We start from the raw sequence: 19,511 nt of genomic DNA on the forward strand, positions 1-19,511 counted from the left end.
TGAAGATTATTCCAACCACTCCCAACAACGTTGGAGCTGCCACTGTAGGAGAATAATTTAGCAGTCTATTTCAATTATCCAGGCCAGATATTATAGCAGCTGGAACAAAGATAGCAGAAGAAAAGGGAGGAGAAGACAAATTGTAGAAAATGGGCTAATGAGAACTGCAGAACTCTCAGCACATAACTCTGCCTAAATCCCTGCACGAAGAGACTTTCCACGCCCCTAGGATGACTCCCAGCTCTCTGTTGATTCCAAACCTCCATTAAAGTGCCTGAGAAAGCTCAACACATCAAAGATAATTTACTGTTTGTTCTATATAGCCTGATGATAGGTCCCTGACCTATTTTTCTCAGATTATTGTAAAGGGCTTACAATTGTGAATATATATCTCTTACAACTCAGAAGTGTCTTTTTCAAGGACTTGAAAGCCATCCCATTGAAATACAATAATCAGGAAGGATAGGGCTTTTGTTTTCAAGTCTCTGTGGGAAGATAGATTCCTGACTTTGATAACTGCCTGCTAACAAACAGCTTAATTGCATTTATACTGACCAACCTTTATTGATTTTCATTTTTCTGACTCAAATGAAGCCCAGTTCTTCCCCCTCCCTCATTGTCCCTTTAAAAGGCCCAATTGCCTCTGCACATATTGGAATGGAGCTCAGCTTTTCCTTCTACTGTCAGTAGTTACTGAATAAAATCTGTTTTCACTGCTTTAACTCAGACTCTGTTTATCTTTGACACTAAGCATGGCTTAGTTTCACTGTCTGGTATGGACAGCAACGAATCTAATGAATCTATGGAGGGTTTTGGGACTCAGTCTTTCACCACACACACACAAAATTGAACAAATACTTGTTTGGGGGAAGCTGGTGGGTAGGAAGGAGTAAAATAGGGAGTGATAGGGCTAAGGAAGCTGTGATCAGAATGAAATAAGTATTTCATGAGGCATGGCAGCTGTGGTGAGAAGGGATCATATAGAACAGCAATTGGGGAAATCTGGAAGCAGATAGCACCCTGGTTCTATCCAGTTTCCTTTCCCTTCCTACTTTCCTTCCTCCCTCCCTCCCTTCTGTCATTATTTCTTTCCTTTCTTATTAAGTAACATATACACGTGATATACCCATCTATATCTATATCTCTAGATATAGATAGATAGTACAAAAGGGCTTAAGATGAAAAGCAATAGTCCCCTCACTTCCTTTACCCTGCTCCTCTCCAGAAGCAACCCCTTTTAACTTTTTTGGCCATTTTATCTGGAGGTCTCTATGTCTAAATATATTATATGAATACCTATCAATGTCCCTTCATTATCAATTTTAGACTTTATTGACTTCTTACTATGGTCAGTGAGAATTTATTTCCCTTCCACTTTTAAACAAGTTTGGAGATGAGTATGCTTTCTAGACTTCCCAATGAATACCTGGTCCCAGCAATAACTTTCATTGTGTGCATAGTATTCGAAAGACTTAGTTGTAATCACTTTGGATGTAATAAGTCATTTCATTACAAGCTCAGTTACAGGGACTAGTAATAAAAAGAAGACAAAGACTTAAAAAGCAGGAAGAGAAAAACAATGCTCGGCCTTCCTCACAGAGAAATGTTAAGGGTGAAATAGCAATTAAAACAGCAACAACAAAACATCAACGACAACAACAACAACAACACACACACGCACGCACACACACACACACACATACACACACACACACACACACAAAGAAGCTAGCGTTGAAGCACTGAAATTGAAAACGTCTCCTTTAATTCTGCGTGGCCGGCCAGTTGGGCCAGGCCAGCCCACAAGGAAACAGTTTACAGGATGTTAGCTTCCCACCCGACTCAAGGCGGAGCGATAGCAGCTATGGCGACTGGCGACGCTCTGTCTTTATCCGCGCAGTATCTATGGTAGTCTTCCCAGTCCACCCGCCCCTTGGGTAGCAGCCGTCACGTGACGGGCTTTGGGATTACAGGAGGTGCCCACGTGATCCTGGCCTGCTGTCGGTGCCTGCGGTGAGGTACCTGGGCTCCTGAAGGGCGGGCGTTTAGGTCATAACTGCCGCTGCCGGCGGACGCTCTCGGGCGACCAGGGTCGGTAACGACAAGCCGGCGGGGACAGTCACTACTTAGTGCCTACCGCACGGGTCTGCTCTTTCTGCCACCTCCGCCGTCTCCACCTCTTTTCGGGTGAAGTCACATTTGCGTTTCGAGACTTTGGGTCCTGAGGCCCAAACTCGACACGAGTCCCCACCACTCCTCTTTTTCACTCATCCTCCGTCTCTTCCTTTGCACCACCACATCATTTAGCCTTTGAACTGGCCAGCTAGGCTGTTCCTTGAGGCCAAGTTCAAGGCGGTTTAAAGTAACCGTGGGGAAAGCAGCCCCCCAGTGGACAAAGGCGGAGGCAAGAATAGAGCAGGCCTAGCGGCCACAGGCAATTAAAGTAGGCGACTGAGGGTGTGAACAGGGAAAAAGAAAAAAAAAAAAAAAGAGAAAGAGTACTGCGGTTTAGAAAGGACTGGAAAGGACTTGTTGCACGATGGAAGAATCTGACTCTGAGAGAAAGATGGAGAAAGAGAATCTGGGGCCAAGAATGGATCCTCCCATAGGGGAACCTGAAGGATCGCTAGGGTGGGTGAAGTTTATTATGTCAAACCTAGAATGGGGGTTCTAACTGAAGAAAATATGAATTAGAACACCCCACCTATGATAAATTGCTTCCATTTACCAGTGAGGTTGATTGGTGTCATGCTTTTGGTGACAGGATAAACTGGAAAGAGGATCGATTGGTCGTTAACTGGGCAGAAACAACCCTTGGGATGGGCCTAATATTAGTCCTGAGGTTGAGGGAACTGTTCTAATTGAGAAGATAGTTTTGAGTTTCTTTGAATTATCAGTAAAGGAGATTTAACATCATCATGTTGAGGATAAGACGACTAGGGAGAAGGTTGGTATTTCCAGGGCAGAGATCAGTGGCCTGAGAGTACTTTCAGTGCATTTTTGTTCCTGAACTTGAGATTTCTATTGTATATACTTTGTGCATGTAATGAGTAAAATATGACAGCTGACTAAACATACTTCCAGGTTTTAAAAATAGGCTAACTTAAAAATAATAGAGGACATTCAAATAGGACAGTATTGTTTCACTAAAGCACTTATACATGTTGCTTTGATAATTTTTTTTAAGATAATAAAAAATTAAATCTTGAATTTTATGGCTTATTTATATCCCTAAATAAACCTTAGGAGCCGTCTCCTGAGCACTGTAATTAGGGGTTAGGGAACTTGAATCCAGTTTTATAATTTAGGAGAACAAGGACCTCTTTAACGGAGTTCCTGCACACAGCTGTACTCAGCTGTTGTGCTAAACATGTTCTTTTGCAACTCCACATTTATTTGTATTTTTTAAATTCCAATTTCTAAGGCAATGGATCCTGGAAACTGTCTTTTGGTTTATATCTGCAGGTGGGTGCTACCAAATACAGCCATGAAGAAAAAGGTAAGACATGTTAATTACATCAAATACATAAAAGTGAAGGTAAGAAGATATCATTCAGGAAATAAATTTGTGGTGTATATATATCATCTTTCCTGGACCATTCCAGGAATCTTCTACATTTTCTCTTTGACTCTTATCCCCTTCTCTGCTATCAGATTTAATTTTTCTAATATTTAAATCTAACTGGGTCATTCACATACTTCCCAAAGCCCATAGAATGAAATTCAAGTGACTTCATAGTATAGAATGCCCTTTAAAAATCTTTTCCTGACTAAACCAATCTGCCACACCTGTGCACCTTGTCGTAGCTCTACAGAATCTGTTTTTCTACAAATTACGAATTTGCATTTTGTGCAAGCCATACACAAACACTAAACAGGCGTCTTCCTGCACATTTTTGTGGAACCCAACTTAAATGTTACCTCTATAATGGCTTATATGAGTTTTCCAAGTGGAATTGAACATTCCTTCCCTTGTGCTCTTATGGTACTGTGCCCCACCTGGGGGTTAGACAGAATCAATAAGGGCACAGTTCTGGAGCAAATTTCTGAAATTTGGGCTTTCAGTTTCTTCATTTGTAAAATGGTGATAATAATATGATCTATCTCATAGGGCTGTTATGAAGTTTAAATGAGTAAATGCATGTGTAGGCCTTAAGTTAGCACCTAACACTGTTAGCCTTGGTTACTCTTTCCTAAGCAGTTGAAGATTTCTTAAATTAAAAAACACAAGAAAAACACCATATTTACCCGTAACTTCATCCAATAATTCAGTTATATAATTCAGTTTGCTAAAGGAACGTTCTTAATGAGCCTGTCCAAAGTTGCTATTGGGGTAGCTTAGTCACTTGAGTGTCTGACTCTTGATTTTGGCTCAGGTTATGATCTCATGGTTCATGAGATGGAGCACTACATCTGTCTCTGCACTGATGGAGTGTAGCCTGGTTGGAATTCTCTCTCTCTCTCTGCCCTCCCCCACTAGCACTCTCTCTTTCTTTCAAAATAAATAAATAAACTTAAAAAAAATAAAGTTGCTGTCAATAAGGTTGGCTAAAAATACCAGAAATTTCTGTGTGATTAAGAATAAAACAAAGTTATTTTTCCAACAGCCTTAGACTGGCTTGTCAGTAACATTTTGTTAGTGAGATAAAGTTATGTAGCTAAATAGCTAGATTAGATTAAATTGAGTCTGAGTGCAATACACTTTTGTTAATACTCCCTACATTTGTAATTAGAAAATTTCATAAATTATTTAGGGCTTGAAGATATAACCGTACCCCCTTCATTTGAAAAGTAAGGTAATTGGAACTATAGTCCATAAATTTTAAAGTTTGAAAAGACTGAAAAGTTACCTTACCAAATTCCCTCCTAGTGCAAGAATCTACAGTATCTTTGATAGGTGTTTTTCTGTCTTTGTTAGGTGCTGACTTTGATATGATGGCTATTCACCTTCATAAGTTCACCTTTTCCATTGGAAAGTTCTCATCATTAAAAACTTGCTAGGTTTATGTCTTTGTTTTGATAGCTTGGTCATTCTTTTGATGAACATATTTTAAGCGCCTGTTATATGTTACACACTGGAGATACAAAGGGTATTCTCCCTGCTATTCAAGAACTCAGAGTCTTGTGAAAGACCAAAAAAATCCCAGATAACCGCAGTGCATTATGGTCTTTGCAATGCTCTACAAGTGCCATGGGAGGAAAGAGGTGAGATGCACCCAAGCCAGCTTAGTACATTGAGATCAGAGAAGCTTCTTGAGGAGTTGGTTACTGAACCAAGTCTTGAGAGATGAATGGAACTTAGCTGAAGGAAGAAAAAGGAATGGAAAGTTATTGGCAGAGAATACAGCATGAAACAGAGACATAGAGCTGGGCTGCCTGGAGTTCTGGGAGCAATCAAAGTGGATATCAGCAGTTTAGTTCAGTTCAGTATGGCTGGACTCTAAAAGTTCCAGGCCAGGAAGGTCAGGAGGTAATTACAGAGAAGTAGATAAGCCAGATCAAGGAAGGACGTATATGTTGTTTAAGGACTTGATCTTGTAGGCCATGGGACACTTAAAAAGAAAAAAATATACAGAGTAATTAAAGAATAAAATCATAGAATAAGTAGAAGGCATGAGACCAAGGGCAGAGGTGGAAAGGTTGACCTTAATCAGGAGGAGGAACCTTCAGTTACAATGAAATCCCCTGCCAGGTAGTTCAGTGCATGAAGCATTAGATTATGAGTCAGGGTTTGATTTCCTCAAGTTGTTATTTCTCTAACATAGTTCTGAATATATGATAGTGTATAATGGTAGCATAATAAATTCATGTGATTATATTGCCAAGAGGATGTGTGATCCATGACAGGTAAGTGCCTGGTCCCTGGAATTTTAGGTATCTCTGTATTCACCATTGGTCAGGGAACTAGTTAGTTACAAGTATCTGCAGCAGGTTGTTGGTACTGTCACTTCAGTAAAACATCAAGTACAGGAGAGAAATAGGTCCCTTTAGACTTGATTTGCTCTAGATTTCTAACTTCATTGTTTTTTCTCACTTTTTCCTTAGGTGCTGTTGATGGGTAAAAGTGGGTCTGGTAAGACCAGTATGAGGTCTATTATCTTTGCAAATTATATTGCCAGAGACACACGTCGCCTTGGTGCAACAAGTAAGATGTTTTATCTTATTGTGAAATCAGGTGATCTTAACTATTAATAGTCTGCATAAGGCACTTGATTGCATTAAGTTAGGGATGCAGATGTTGAGAGATTTGTTTTGGAGCATGTTTCTCCTTTGTTTTTCATTCCTTCTCAGAGGGGTGTGGCCTAATTCTGGTTACTACTACTTGCTCTCTTGGGAAGGTCCCTTCTAGGTTGCTTACCAAGTAGGATACCCTTGTCCAACTTGTTTTTTATCCTGCTGTTTCTTAAATAAACATAGGGACCCTTTTGTTTGATTATTTGTTCCTTTTTTGTGGGGGGTTGTTTTTATTATATAAAAGGAAATAACATGATAGGTATTAACAAGCATAACAATAAAATCTCTAAGACTTTTTTAAAGCTGTTAGTAATTAAAAGGTAAATTCTGGGTGGCGGGGGCTGTGGGCAGGAGGTTAGCTTGATGTGTATTCTCTGTTGCTTCTCTTCCTGGATATATATATATAGATGTTCTCAATGGAGTTCCAGCTCTGACTTGAGAAATGTTTCATTGCCCTTTTTTGTTTGAATGTTAAATCTGGCTTCGTAATATAGGCTAACTGGGCTGCTGTGGCTGCCAGTTCAGTGGATCTATGCTTCTGGAAGACCTCTTCTGTCTCTAGGTTGTAATGCCAATTTATTTTGCAACATTCAGGCATTTCTGGATTCTGCCATGGTCCTTGGCCTCTAAGTGATGAAAGCATTGCCCTACCTGGCTTTCAAAGATTCCTGATCTGGGTTTCTAGCATCTTGAACACTTTTAGGGACAAGTCACCCACTACTTCATAAGGTATCTCATTCTTGTTTCAAGAACCACAAACATTTTAAAACAGTTTATGTTCCACACCCTAGGATACAAAGAAGGATACCTCATTTTTGTTTATAAAGTACTGGGAGTATCATATATATATATATATATATATATATATATATATATATACATATATATATATATACACAAACATACATACACACACATACTGTCAAAATTGGAGCAGCTTTAAATTTTTTTTTAATGTTTATTTTTATTTTTGAGAGACAGAGAGACAGAGTAGGGGAGGGGCAGAGAGAGAGGGAGACACAGAGTCTGTAGCAGGCTCCAGACTCTGAGCTGTCAGCATGAGCCCAATGCGGGGCTCGAACTCATGAACCCTGAGATCATGACCTGAGCTGAAGTTGGTCGCTTAACCGACTGAGCCACCCCGGCACCCCTGGAGCAGCTTTAATAGTTAGAAAGCTATTTCTTAGTTAGAACCCTAAATCTATTTCCCTTTTGTTAGCTGGTCCTCTTTTTGTTCCTTTGTGTCTCTACAAATATTTGAGTATGATTAATGTCTCAATCTATCCTTGCTTCCCAAATCTTATCTACCTAAGTTAAATATCTCCAGTTCCTTCATATATTCCTCATTTGACATCATTTTGAAGCATTTTAAGGACTTGTTTGAATGTGTCTATGTTTTTCTTAAAGTGCTGAGACTTGAATATAGATGTGATCTGATCAGATCAAGGTAGGACTATTATATTTCTTATTCTGGGCATCGCACTGCTGTTAGCACAGTCTAGCCCCCTACTCTTATTTTTTGGAGTGGTTTTCATTATATTGAGTCATACTAAAAAAAAATTCCTTTTCACATACATTGTTACTAAAACACGTATCATCCTTTTGATTCTTGTGCAGCTAATATTTAAAATCTAAGAATAAATTCTTATATCTATTAAGTTATTCAGTTTTGTTTGTTTTAGCCTTTATGTTCCTGTACCCACTGTTTGTTAACTGTGAAGTCCAGGATGAGTCATTATCTCTCACGGCCTCAGAAAAGGCCCTTATCTGTAGAAAGGGGATACGATACTGTTTTCATTTTATATGCTTATTATTTCATCTGTTCTGTTAGCTATTCTTCTTTTTTTTTATATATATATGAAATTTATTGACAAATTGGTTTCTTTTTTTTTTTTTATGAAATTTATTGACAAATTGGTTTCCATACAACACCCAGTGCTCATCCCAAAAGGTGCCCTCCTCAATACCCATCACCCACCCTCCCCTCCCTCCCACCCCCCATCAACCCTCAGTTTGTTCTCAGTTTTTAACAGTCTCTTATGCTTTGGCTCTCTCCCACTCTAACCTCTTTTTTTTTTTTTTCTTCCCCTCCCCCATGGGTTCCTGTTAAGTTTCTCAGGATCCACATAAGAGTGAAACCATGTGGTATCTGTCTTTCTCTGTATGGCTTATTTCACTTAGCATTACACTCTCCAGTTCCATCCACGTTGCTACAAAAGGCCATATTTCATTTTTTCTCATTGCCACGTAGTACTCCATTGTGTATATATACCACAATTTCTTTATCCATTCATCAGTTGATGGACATTTAGGCTCTTTCCATAATTTGGCTATTGTTGAGAGTGCTGCTATGAACATTGGGGTACAAGTGCCCCTATGCATCAGTACTCCTGTATCCCTTGGATAAATTCCTAGCAGTGCTATTGCTGGGTCATAGGGTAGGTCTATTTTTAATTTTCTGAGGAACCTCCACACTGCTTTCCAGAGCGGCTGCACCAATTTGCATTCCCACCAACAGTGCAAGAGGGTTCCCGTTTCTCCACATCCTCTCCAGCATCTATAGTCTCCTGATTTGTTCATTTTGGCCACTCTGACTGGCGTGAGGTGATACCTGAGTGTGGTTTTGATTTGTATTTCCCTGATAAGGAGCGACGCTGAACATCTTTTCATGTGCCTGTTGGCCATCTGGATGTCTTCTTTAGAGAAGTGTCTATTCATGTTTTCTGCCCATTTCTTCACTGGGTTATTTGTTTTTCGGGTGTGGAGTTTGGTGAGCTCTTTATAGATTTTAGATACTAGCCCTTTGTCCGATATGTCATTTGCAAATATCTTTTCCCATTCCGTTGGTTGCCTTTTAGTTTTGTTGGTTGTTTCCTTTGCTGTGCAGAAACTTTTTATCTTCATAAGGTCCCAGTAATTCACTTTTGCTTTTAATTCCCTTGCCTTTGGGGATGTGTCGAGTAAGAGATTGCTACGGCTGAGGTCAGAGAGGTCTTTTCCTGCTTTCTCCTCTAAGGTTTTGATGGTTTCCTGTCTCACATTTAGGTCCTTTATCCATTTTGAGTTTATTTTTGTGAATGGTGTGAGAAAGTGGTCTAGTTTCAACCTTCTGCATGTTGCTGTCCAGTTCTCCCAGCACCATTTGTTAAAGAGGCTGTCTTTTTTCCATTGGATGTTCTTTCCTGCTTTGTCAAAGATGAGTTGGCCGTACGTTTGTGGGTCTAGTTCTGGGGTTTCTATTCTATTCCATTGGTCTGTGTGTCTGTTTTTGTGCCAATACCATGCTGTCTTGATGATGACAGCTTTGTAGTAGAGGCTAAAGTCTGGGATTGTGATGCCTCCTGCTTTGGTCTTCTTCTTCAAAATTCCTTTGGCTATTCGGGGCCTTTTGTGGTTCCATATGAATTTTAGGATTGCTTGTTCTAATTTCGAGAAGAATGCTGGTGCAATTTTGATTGGGATTGCATTGAATGTGTAGATAGCTTTGGGTAGTATTGACATTTTGACAATATTTATTTTTCCAATCCATGAGCAGGGAATGTCTTTCCATTTCTTTAAGTCTTCTTCAATTACCTTCATAAGCTTTCTATAGTTTTCAGCATACAGATCCTTTACATCTTTGGTTAGATTTATTCCTAGGTATTTTATGCTTCTTGGTGCAATTGTGAATGGGATCAGTTTCTTTATTTGTCTTTCTGTTGCTTCATTGTTAGTGTATAAGAATGCAACTGATTTCTGTACATTGATTTTGTATCCTGCAACTTTGCTGAATTCATATATCAGTTCTAGCAGACTTTTGGTGGAGTCTATCGGATTTTCCATGTATAATATCATGTCATCTGCAAAAAGCGAAAGCTTGACTTCATCTTTGCCAATTTTGATGCCTTTGATTTCCTTTTGTTGTCTGATTGCTGATGCTAGCACTTCCAGCACTATGTTAAACAACAGCGGTGAGAGTGGGCATCCCTGTCGTGTTCCTGATCTCAGGGAAAAAGCTCTCAGTTTTTCCCCGTTGAGGATGATGTTAGCTGTGGGCTTTTCATAAATGGCTTTTATGATGTGTAAGTATGTTCCTTCTATCCCGACTTTCTCAAGGGTTTTTATTAAGAAAGGGTGCTGGATTTTGTCAAAGGCCTTTTCTGCATCGATTGACAGGATCATATGGTTCTTCTCTTTTTTTTTGTTAATGTGATGTATCACGTTGATTGATTTGCGAATGTTGAACCAGCCCTGCATCCCAGGAATGAATCCCACTTGATCATGGTGAATCATTCCTTTTATATGCTGTTGAATTCGATTTGCTAGTATCTTATTGAGAATTTTTGCATCCATATTCATCAGGGATATTGGCCTGTCGTTCTCTTTTTTTACTGGGTCTCTGTCTGGTTTAGGAATCAAAGTAATACTGGCTTCATAGAATGAGTCTGGAAGTTTTCCTTCCCTTTCTATTTCTTGGAATAGCTTGAGAAGGATAGGTATTATCTCTGCTTTAAACGTCTGGTAGAACTCCCCTGGGAAGCCATGTGGTCCTGGACTCTTATTTGTTGGGAGATTTTTGATAACCGATTCAATTTCTTCACTGGTTATGGGTCTGTTCAAGCTTTCTCTTTCCTCCTGATTGAGTTTTGGAAGAGTGTGGGTGTTCAGGAATGTGTCCATTTCTTCCAGGTTGTCCAATTTGTTGGCATATAATTTTTCATAGTATTCCCTGATAATTGTTTGTATCTCTGAGGGATTGGTTGTAATAATTCCATTTTCATTCATGATTTTATCTATTTGGGTCATCTCCCTTTTCTTTTTGAGAAGCCTGGCTAGAGGTTTGTCAATTTTGTTTATTTTTTCAAAAAACCAACTCTTGGTTTCATTGATCTGCTCTACAGCTTTTTTAGATTCTATATTGTTTATTTCTGCTCTGATCTTTATTATTTCTCTTCTTCTGCTGGGTTTAGGCTGCCTTTGCTGTTCTGCTTCTATTTCCTTTAGGTGTGCTGTTAGATTTTGTATTTGGGCTTTTTCTTGTTTCTTGAGATAGGCCTGGATTGCAAGGTATTTTCCTCTCAGGACTGCCTTCGCTGCGTCCCAAAGCGTTTGGATTGTTGTATTTTCATTTTCGTTTGTTTCCATATATTTTTTGATTTCTTCTCTAATTGCCTGGTTGACCCACTCATTCGTTAGTAGGGTGTTCTTTAACCTCCATGCTTTTGGAGGTTGTCCAGACTTTTTCCTGTGGTTGATTTCAAGCTTCATAGCATTGTGGTCTGAAAGTATGCATGGTATAATTTCAATTCTTGTAAACTTATGAAGGGCTGTTTTGTGACCCAGTATATGATCTATCTTGGAGAATGTTCCATGTGCACTCGAGAAGAAAGTATATTCTGTTGCTTTGGGATGCAGATTTCTAAATATATCTGTCAAGTCCATCTGATCCAATGTCTCATTCAGGGCCCTTGTTTCTTTATTGACCGTGTGTCTAGATGATCTATCCATTTCTGTAAGTGGGGTGTTAAAGTCCCCAGCAATTACCACATTCTTATCAATAAGGTTGCTTCTGTTTATGAGTAATTGTTTTATATATTTGGGGGCTCCGGTATTCGGCGCATAGACATTTATAATTGTTAGCTCTTCCTGATGGATAGACCCTGTAACTATTATATAATGTCCTTCTTCATCTCTTGTTACAGCCTTTAATTTAAAGTCTAGTTTGTCTGATATAAGTATGGCTACTCCAGCTTTCTTTTGGCTTCCAGTAGCATGATAAATAGTTCTCCATCCCCTCACTCTGAATCTAAAGGTGTCCTCAGGTCTAAAATGAGTCTCTTGTCGACAGCAAATAGATGGGTCTTGTTTTTTTATCCATTCTGATACCCTATGTCTTTTGGTTGGCGCATTTAATCCATTTACATTCAGTGTTATTATAGAAAGATACGGGTTTAGAGTCATTGTGATGTCTGTATGTTTTATGCTTGTAGTGATGTCTCTGGTACTTTGTCTCACAGGGTCCCCCTTAGGATCTCTTGTAGGGCTGGTTTAGTGGTGACAAATTCCTTCAGTTTTTGTTTGTTTGGGAAGACCTTTATCTCTCCTTCTATTCTAAATGACAGACTTGCTGGATAAAGGATTCTCGGCTGCATATTTTTTCTGTCTAGCACACTGAAAATCTCGTGCCAATTCTTTCTGGCCTGCCAAGTTTCAAAAGAGAGATCAGTCACGAGTCTTATAGGTCTCCCTTTATATGTGAGGGCACGTTTACCCCTTGCTGCTTTCAGAATTTTCTCTTTATCCTTGTATCTTGCCAGTTTCACTATGATATGTCGTGCAGAAGATCGATTCAAGTTACGTCTGAAGGGAGTTCTTTGTGCCTCTTGGATTTCAATGCCTTTTTCCTTCCCCAGTTCAGGGAAGTTCTCAGCTATAATTTCTTCAAGTACCCCTTCAGCACCTTTCCCTCTCTCTTCCTCCTCTGGGATACCAATTATGCGTATATTATTTCTTTTTAGTGTATCACTCAGTTCTCTAATTTTCCCCTCATACTCCTGGATTTTTTTATCTCTCTTTTTCTCAGCTTCCTCTTTTCCATAACTTTATCTTCTAGTTCACCTATTCTCTCCTCTGCCTCTTCCATCCGAGCCGTGGTGGTTTGCATTTTGTTTTGCATTTCCTTTAAAGCGTTTTTCAGCTCCTCGTGACTGTTCCTTAGTCCCTTGATCTCTGTAGCAAGAGATTCTCTGCTGTCCTGTATGCTGTTTTCCAGCCCAGCGATTAATTATGACTATTATTCTAAATTCACTTTCTGTTATATTATTTAAATCCTTTTTGATCAGCTCATTAGCTGTTGTTATTTCCTGGAGATTCTTCTGAGGGGAATTCTTCCGCTTGGTCATTTTGGATAGTCCCTGGTGTGGTGAGGACCTGCAGGGCACTTCCCCTGTGCTGTGGTGTATAACTGGAGTTGGTGGGCGGGGCCGCAGTCCGTCCTGATGTCTGCCCCCAGCCCACCGCTGGGGCCACAGTCAGACTGGTGTGTGCCTTCTCTTCCCCTCTCCTAGGGGCGGGATTCACTGTGGGGTGGCGTGGCCCGTCTGGGCTACTTGCACACTGCCAGGCTTGTGATGCTGGGGATCTGGCATATTAGCTGGGGTGGGAAGGCAAGGTGCACGGTGGCGGGGGGGGGCAGGTTTAGCTCGCTTCTCCTTAGGTGATCCACTTCAGGAGGGGCCCTGTGGCAGCCGGAGGGAGTCAGATCCGCTGCCGGAGGTTTGGCTCCGCAGAAGCACAGAGTTGGGTGTTTGCGGGGAGCAAGCAATTTCCCTGGCCGGAACCGGTTCCCTTTGGGATTTTGGCTGGGGGATGGGTGGGGGAGATGGCGCTGGCGAGCGCCTTTGTTCCCCGCCAAACTGAGCTCTGTCGTCCGGGGGCTCCGCAGCTCACCCTCCCTTTGTCCTCCAGCCTTCCCGCTTTCCGAGCAGAGCTGTTAACTTATGACCTCCCAGACGCTAAGTCGCGCTTGCTGTCGGAACACAGTCCGTCAGGCCCCTCCGCTTTTGCAAGTCGGACTCGGGGGCTCTGCTTGGCCGGCGAGCAGCCCCTCCGCCCCGGCTCCCTCCCGCCAGTCCGTGGAGCGCGCACCGCCTCGCCGCCCTTCCTACCCTCTTCCGTGGGCCTCTCGTCTGCACTTGGGTCCGGTGACTCCGTTCTGCTAATCCTCTGGCGGTTTTCTGGGTTATTTAGGCAGGTGTAGGTGGAATCTAAGTGATCAGCAGGACGCGCGGTGAGCCCAGCGTCCTCCTACGCCGCCATCTTCCCCTCCCAATCGCATTGGGTTTTTGTTAGCTATTCTTCTTAGCTTGGTGCATTTTGTACATTTGATAAGCATCTCATCTAGTTTTCATCTAAGCCATTCCTCAAAAATTTTTTTGGTCAGGACAAGGTCCTATGGCTTGTCATGCCTTGAGAGACTTCCTTTTAGAAAAGTACCTCTCCAGACTTCTTCATGTCTTGGTTTGCTAGATTTTAATTTGTTTCTATTCTCCCAAGTTAAATATCTAGACCTAATAATCATATGGTTTCAGTATATTAGAGGAAGCTGGTATTTATTATATGCTTTTTTATTTAGTCTTTATATTAGCTTCATTTTGATAGATGAACTAGAAGTTGAGCTTACTCAACTAGCAAGTGTTAGAACTGAAATGTCATTATATGCTCCTGCTCTATCCATTGTTCTATAGCCACCATTCCTGGGAAATTTCATTCTTTTTGTGTTTTAAATTATGTACATTTTACTGAAGTACCTTTTTCTAGTCAATTAATATTTTTGTGTTTAGCTAATCAGCAGAGGTTGATTTACTACCCTAAGTCTAGTGAATAGTCATGCAACCCAAATTTCAAAACTATTCAAGCTACTTGAAATAGTTTTGAAGTAATCTAGCAGCAGCATTAAAAGGTTACAAACAGAATGTTGTAAATTATATGAACCCCATATATTCAAGCAGTCCATTTATTCAACAAGTGCTTTTCTCAGTCGTCCTGTGTGCCAGGCACTGTGAATGGGACAGGACACTTGTCCTTAAGAATATCTCAAGTGGGAGCTTTATTGGTATACTTTGCTAGCAGTTGCTATATTTCCTTAAAGGTAGTAAAATATGCTTTAAATAATTATGTTGGAGTTAATGCTTGAATGTATCATTAGCTAATTTGTCATTGCTGAAGAAAAGTCTGGATTCTACTGCTAAACTTAAAGACTACTTGAAAATACATATAGTGCTTTGATTTTCACTTATTGTTTTTTTTTTATGCAGTTGCTGATTTTCTTTAAAAGTAGTAAAAGAGTACTTCTAAAATATTATATCACCTTTAATGTTTTCCTAGTTTGTCATTGCTGAAAAAGTCCAGTTTTATTTTGTTAAACTTAGAGCCTACTGTGTTTTAAACTTTGAGGTAAAGATACAGAATGGTGATATAATTAATTTATTAGAGGGCTATTAAAATGTGTTTGTTGGAATAGTAAACTTGTCAATAAAAATATGATTTTGAAGTATTTTAGTCACAAACACTGTTGACAGCTCCAAGATTTCTTACCTTCTCAAAATTCTCTGTTCCCTTGGCTTTTATTTAATGCTTTATTACCCTGGTTTTCTTCCTTTATCTTTAACTATCCCTACTCCTTTAAAAATATTTTCTTCTTTCTGTCCCATAAGTGTATGTGATTTTCCAAAGCTCTCTTCTGGTTCTTTTCAGTTGCTCTTATGACAGCAGGACGGGAAGAATAGAAGAGGGAGGCAGAATGTAGGGGTTAGATCATAAAGTCTTATAACCCAAGTCAGGTAGTTTGAACTGAGGGTAGAGGGCAGCCCCTAGAGAATTTTAAACGGAAAAGTAACATGATCAGATTTTATTATTTTTAATTTTCAATTTTAATTACAAAAGTAATACGAAAAATTCAGGTATTATAGAAGTGTAGAAAGTCTACTTCCCTCATCATCAGGCCTGCTTCCTAGGGACAACCACCATTAGTAGTTTGAACTAGTCCTTCTGGCCTTTTTTATTTTTCCTGGGTGTATACAATCATACATATACAGAGACTTTTTTTTTTCTTTTTAAAGAAGGATGGAGTAAAATCTGCATTTTGGAGAGACCATTATATCTAATATGGAGGACATATTGGACGGAGGCAAGGGTAGAAGCAGGTTGATAAATTAGGAAACTATTTTAGTAGACAAGGTAAGAGATGATGGGACCTTAACTTGGGTTAAAGTAGTGGTTAGTGGATATAGTGAGGAGAAAATGAATTTGGGATATATTTAAGAGGTAGAGTAATAGAACTTGCTGATAGGTTTGGGGGGAATAGTAGAGGAAAGGATGGACTTAAGGATAAAATTAAGGTTTTGGCTTAGGCAACTGGTTAAATTCACTGAGATGGAGAAGACTGAAAGAATAGATTTTGTAGGGAAAATGGTGAGATGAGTTATATTTGGATACACTGAGTTTGGGATACTTGTGCATTATTCAAGTGAAGATGTCCAATACATGTTTCAGAAAGGGAGAGGGACGTCTATATTAAGAGATACATGTTTATGAGTTAACAGTATCCAAATGATAAATAATAGAAATAGAATAGAAAGCTTTCCTGGGGTAAAAATCTAGAGAAAAAAGTAGGTTGCCAAAGGTGAAATTCTGAAGAACTCTAACATTTAAGGGACAGAAAGAAGAATAGGAGGATCTGCCAGAGAGGTTATAGGTATGATATCAGAGGCCAAGAGAAGAGAATTTTTTGAGAAGAGAGTAGTCAACAGTGTCATGCTGCAGAAAGTAAGACTAGGACTAAAAAGTCCACTGGATTTGATAATGGGGCCACTGGTCACTTGATGAGAACAATTTCTGATATGGAAGTAGAAACCAGATTTCTGTCCCATGTGCTTCATATCTAAACAGTCACTGAATCCTGTCACTTCTTTTGTTATTGTCTTTCCCTTTCTCAGTAGCACTTCTTTCCATTTTTTTTTAGTACTAGACCGTTTACATAGTCTTCAAATTAATAGCAGTTTGAGCACCTACTCTCTCGTAGACTCTGTTGGAAATACAAAGACATGTAAGATATGATTCCTTTTCCAAGGAGGGGGAAGTAAGGGGAAGAAGGGAAATAGTTTGAGCACCTACTACGTGCCAGGCACTTGTAACTCCTTTAAACCTCACAATAATCCTGTGAGGTCAGTAGCATGCCTTCCATCTTTTTTAATAGAAACATACTCAAAGGTTAAGTGACTTGCCCAAGGTCACACAGAGAAGTACAGCTGGTATTTGAACTAAAATTGTTTACCTCCAATGCCCATGTTTTTTATAATAATGCTTTGCTGCTTATGATCTAGGTTATAAGAAGAAAAAATTGCACAAAGTTTAGAGAGCAGCCAATTTAAGCAATAGATTCAAGATAGTCATAGAAGAAACACCACTGTATGATTGATTGTCACATAAATTGTATAAATGATAATTGCTAGACTTTAAGGAAATTTTCAGGATAAGAATTTTCATTATTCCTCCTTGTGATTTTTGGTGCCTGGCAGAGAGTAGATGCTTAATAAATGTTTGAATGAATTCAGAGGGAGTGATGACGGTAAGTGGGGGTGGCCAGGTAGGGCTTTTAGAGGAGGTGGAATTTAATCTGGGTTTTAATAGATGAACATAACTTTGAAAGAAAGGTGGGGAGGACTTTCTAGGCAGATGAACAAAGTAGGCAAAGTATAGAGTACAGAGAGAAGTGTAAGGCAGAGGTCGCAAACAGGCAATCTATAAGCTGGATAAGGCCTGTAGATATGTTTTGTTTGGCCTGTACAATGTTTTAGAAAAATTGGAATTAGTTATTAATATGTAAAAGTTTCTGTAAAAATCTGGATTTCCTACTACTATTGGAAGTTTTAAAGATATGATCATCTTGATCCCACATTCATGCCTGACAAATGAGCTACAGCTGAGTAATTGAGTAATTGACAACCACTCCATCATCCTCTTGGATGGATGTTTGCTTTCCATACATGATTATCTTTGCTTTTGTACATTTACTGGCCTGGCCCATATTAGCAAGTTTGCGACCCCTGTTGTAAGGTATATTAGGGGTTGGGGAGGTAGTGGGGTTGGGGAGGACTATGAATAAACCAAATTGGACTGAAGCAAAAGGCTTTATTAATGTGACTCACTGGGGATATAAAGGTAGATTGGAAGCCAAATTCTGAGGGACCTTGAATGCCCCCCTGTAGGCATGGAGGAACCATTGAAAGTTTTTTGAATGGGGAGTGACATGTTCAAAGTAGTGTTAAGAAGATGAACCTGACAGTAGCCTATAGGATGAAGTAAAGTGGGTAAGGTTTCCTGATGAGAGATAATTATAGAGCTATTATAGTTATATAGGCTTGAAAAGGTAAAGGGCCTTCCTTAATGTTAGTGGCAAGTTGTAAAACAAGGAGTAGAATTGAGAGATTACAAAGGAATATCAATGAATGTGGACAGAGAAGTCTACAATGACCTGTTCCCCCCCCCCTCCAAATGGGACAGTGGTAGGATCATTAACTGAAATAGGGAAACCAATAGAGGGAGTGAGTTGGGTTATGTTTTATGCTTGTTTTGTATTTGGTGTTGGTATTAATTTTTTTTGTGGAGGGTGTTGGTGGGTTGGATAAGAGCTATTAAATGGTATATGTCTCTGTCTTACATGTTGAAATGTTAACATTAATATTATAATTGGAGATTGTTTCTGCTCTAAGTACTAAAGTACTAAAAAGTAAAATGACATACGTGAAAGCCAGCTCTAGCTCAGACTAGTTTAGGTGCCCACCTTGCCACTAAACTGCACTACTAAGCTAAATATCACCTTCTTGTTGTAGCTTTGAGCATTTCACTCCACTTTGGTCCTTCTAAATTCCATGGGTTAGTTCTTTTTGGGTTAGCTTATTTTGAATTTCACCTAACATGCTACAGTACTAGATTTGTCATATTTGTCTTCCAGTTGATGTAGAACATTCTCATGTTCGATTTCTGGGAAACCTGGTATTGAACCTGTGGGACTGTGGTGGGTAAGTACCATCTGCTTGTTTGTGGGGCCAGTGGCAGTAATCATAGCACCTAGTATAATCAAGTGTAGAAAATACATTAAAGTAACTATCACTTGTAATAGATACATTCGATAGAAATTACTTCAGAACTGGCACTTGATTAAAGATTTCTGACTTTTATGTAATTGTGAACATGCCATATGTGACATGTTTAATCATCAGTAACATAAGCTATATCTAGGTATCTGTAGTATGGGATAGATTATCACCCTCTTTTGCAGGTGAAGAAATTAGGTTTTTATCTCAAGTGTCATAACACCAATGCTGAGTTCTTAGTCATCATACCATACCACCTCATTCTTTATTATTTTCAATCTCCAGGCAGTCTAAGCACTGTAGATTGCCCTAAGTATATATTCTCCAGCTGAGTTACCAGCTGTTGGAGGAGTAGGAAACAGTTTTTCCTCTCATGGCTGAGGCACTTCCAGAATAGTCCATCACAAATGCACATTCACTGTGCTTATATGTGGATATTGCTCCCTACAATATGGCCATTTGCATCTCCATGCTGCGCAGTGGTTAGGAGCCTAGGCTCTGGAGTTAGATTGGGGTTTATAGCACACCTCTGTTAGCTGTGTTATCTTGGGTAGATTATTTAAACTCTTGAGCTACAGTTTCTTCATCTGTACAAAAGAGATAATAGTGGTACCCACTCAATAGGGTTGTTTTGATGATTCA

General features: G+C 39.6%; 1 protein-coding gene across 5 annotated transcripts in view; it reads left to right on the plus strand.

Annotated features, from left to right (window-relative positions):
- The first annotated feature begins 1,848 nt into the window (after positions 1-1,848).
- The window catches only part of RRAGB (Ras related GTP binding B), a 51,829-nt gene continuing 34,166 nt past the window's right edge, over positions 1,849-19,511 (plus strand). Inside the window, exons 1-5 of one of the 5 annotated variants that reach the window (XM_030305882.1) lie at positions 1,849-2,631; positions 3,466-3,499; positions 6,046-6,145; positions 16,736-16,819; positions 18,728-18,794. In XM_030305882.1, coding sequence (XP_030161742.1) covers positions 2,540-2,631; positions 3,466-3,499; positions 6,046-6,145; positions 16,736-16,819; positions 18,728-18,794 — 377 coding nt within the window. In that variant the 5' untranslated portion in view covers positions 1,849-2,539. The remainder of the gene's footprint in view (positions 2,632-3,465; positions 3,500-6,045; positions 6,146-16,735; positions 16,820-18,727; positions 18,795-19,511) is intronic. The other 4 variants (XM_030305875.1, XM_030305879.1, XM_030305880.1 and 1 more) reach the window with 4 other exon arrangements.

This window comes from Lynx canadensis, chromosome X (assembly GCF_007474595.2).
Source record: "Lynx canadensis isolate LIC74 chromosome X, mLynCan4.pri.v2, whole genome shotgun sequence".
In the NCBI taxonomy this organism is placed as follows: Eukaryota; Metazoa; Chordata; class Mammalia; order Carnivora; family Felidae; genus Lynx; species Lynx canadensis.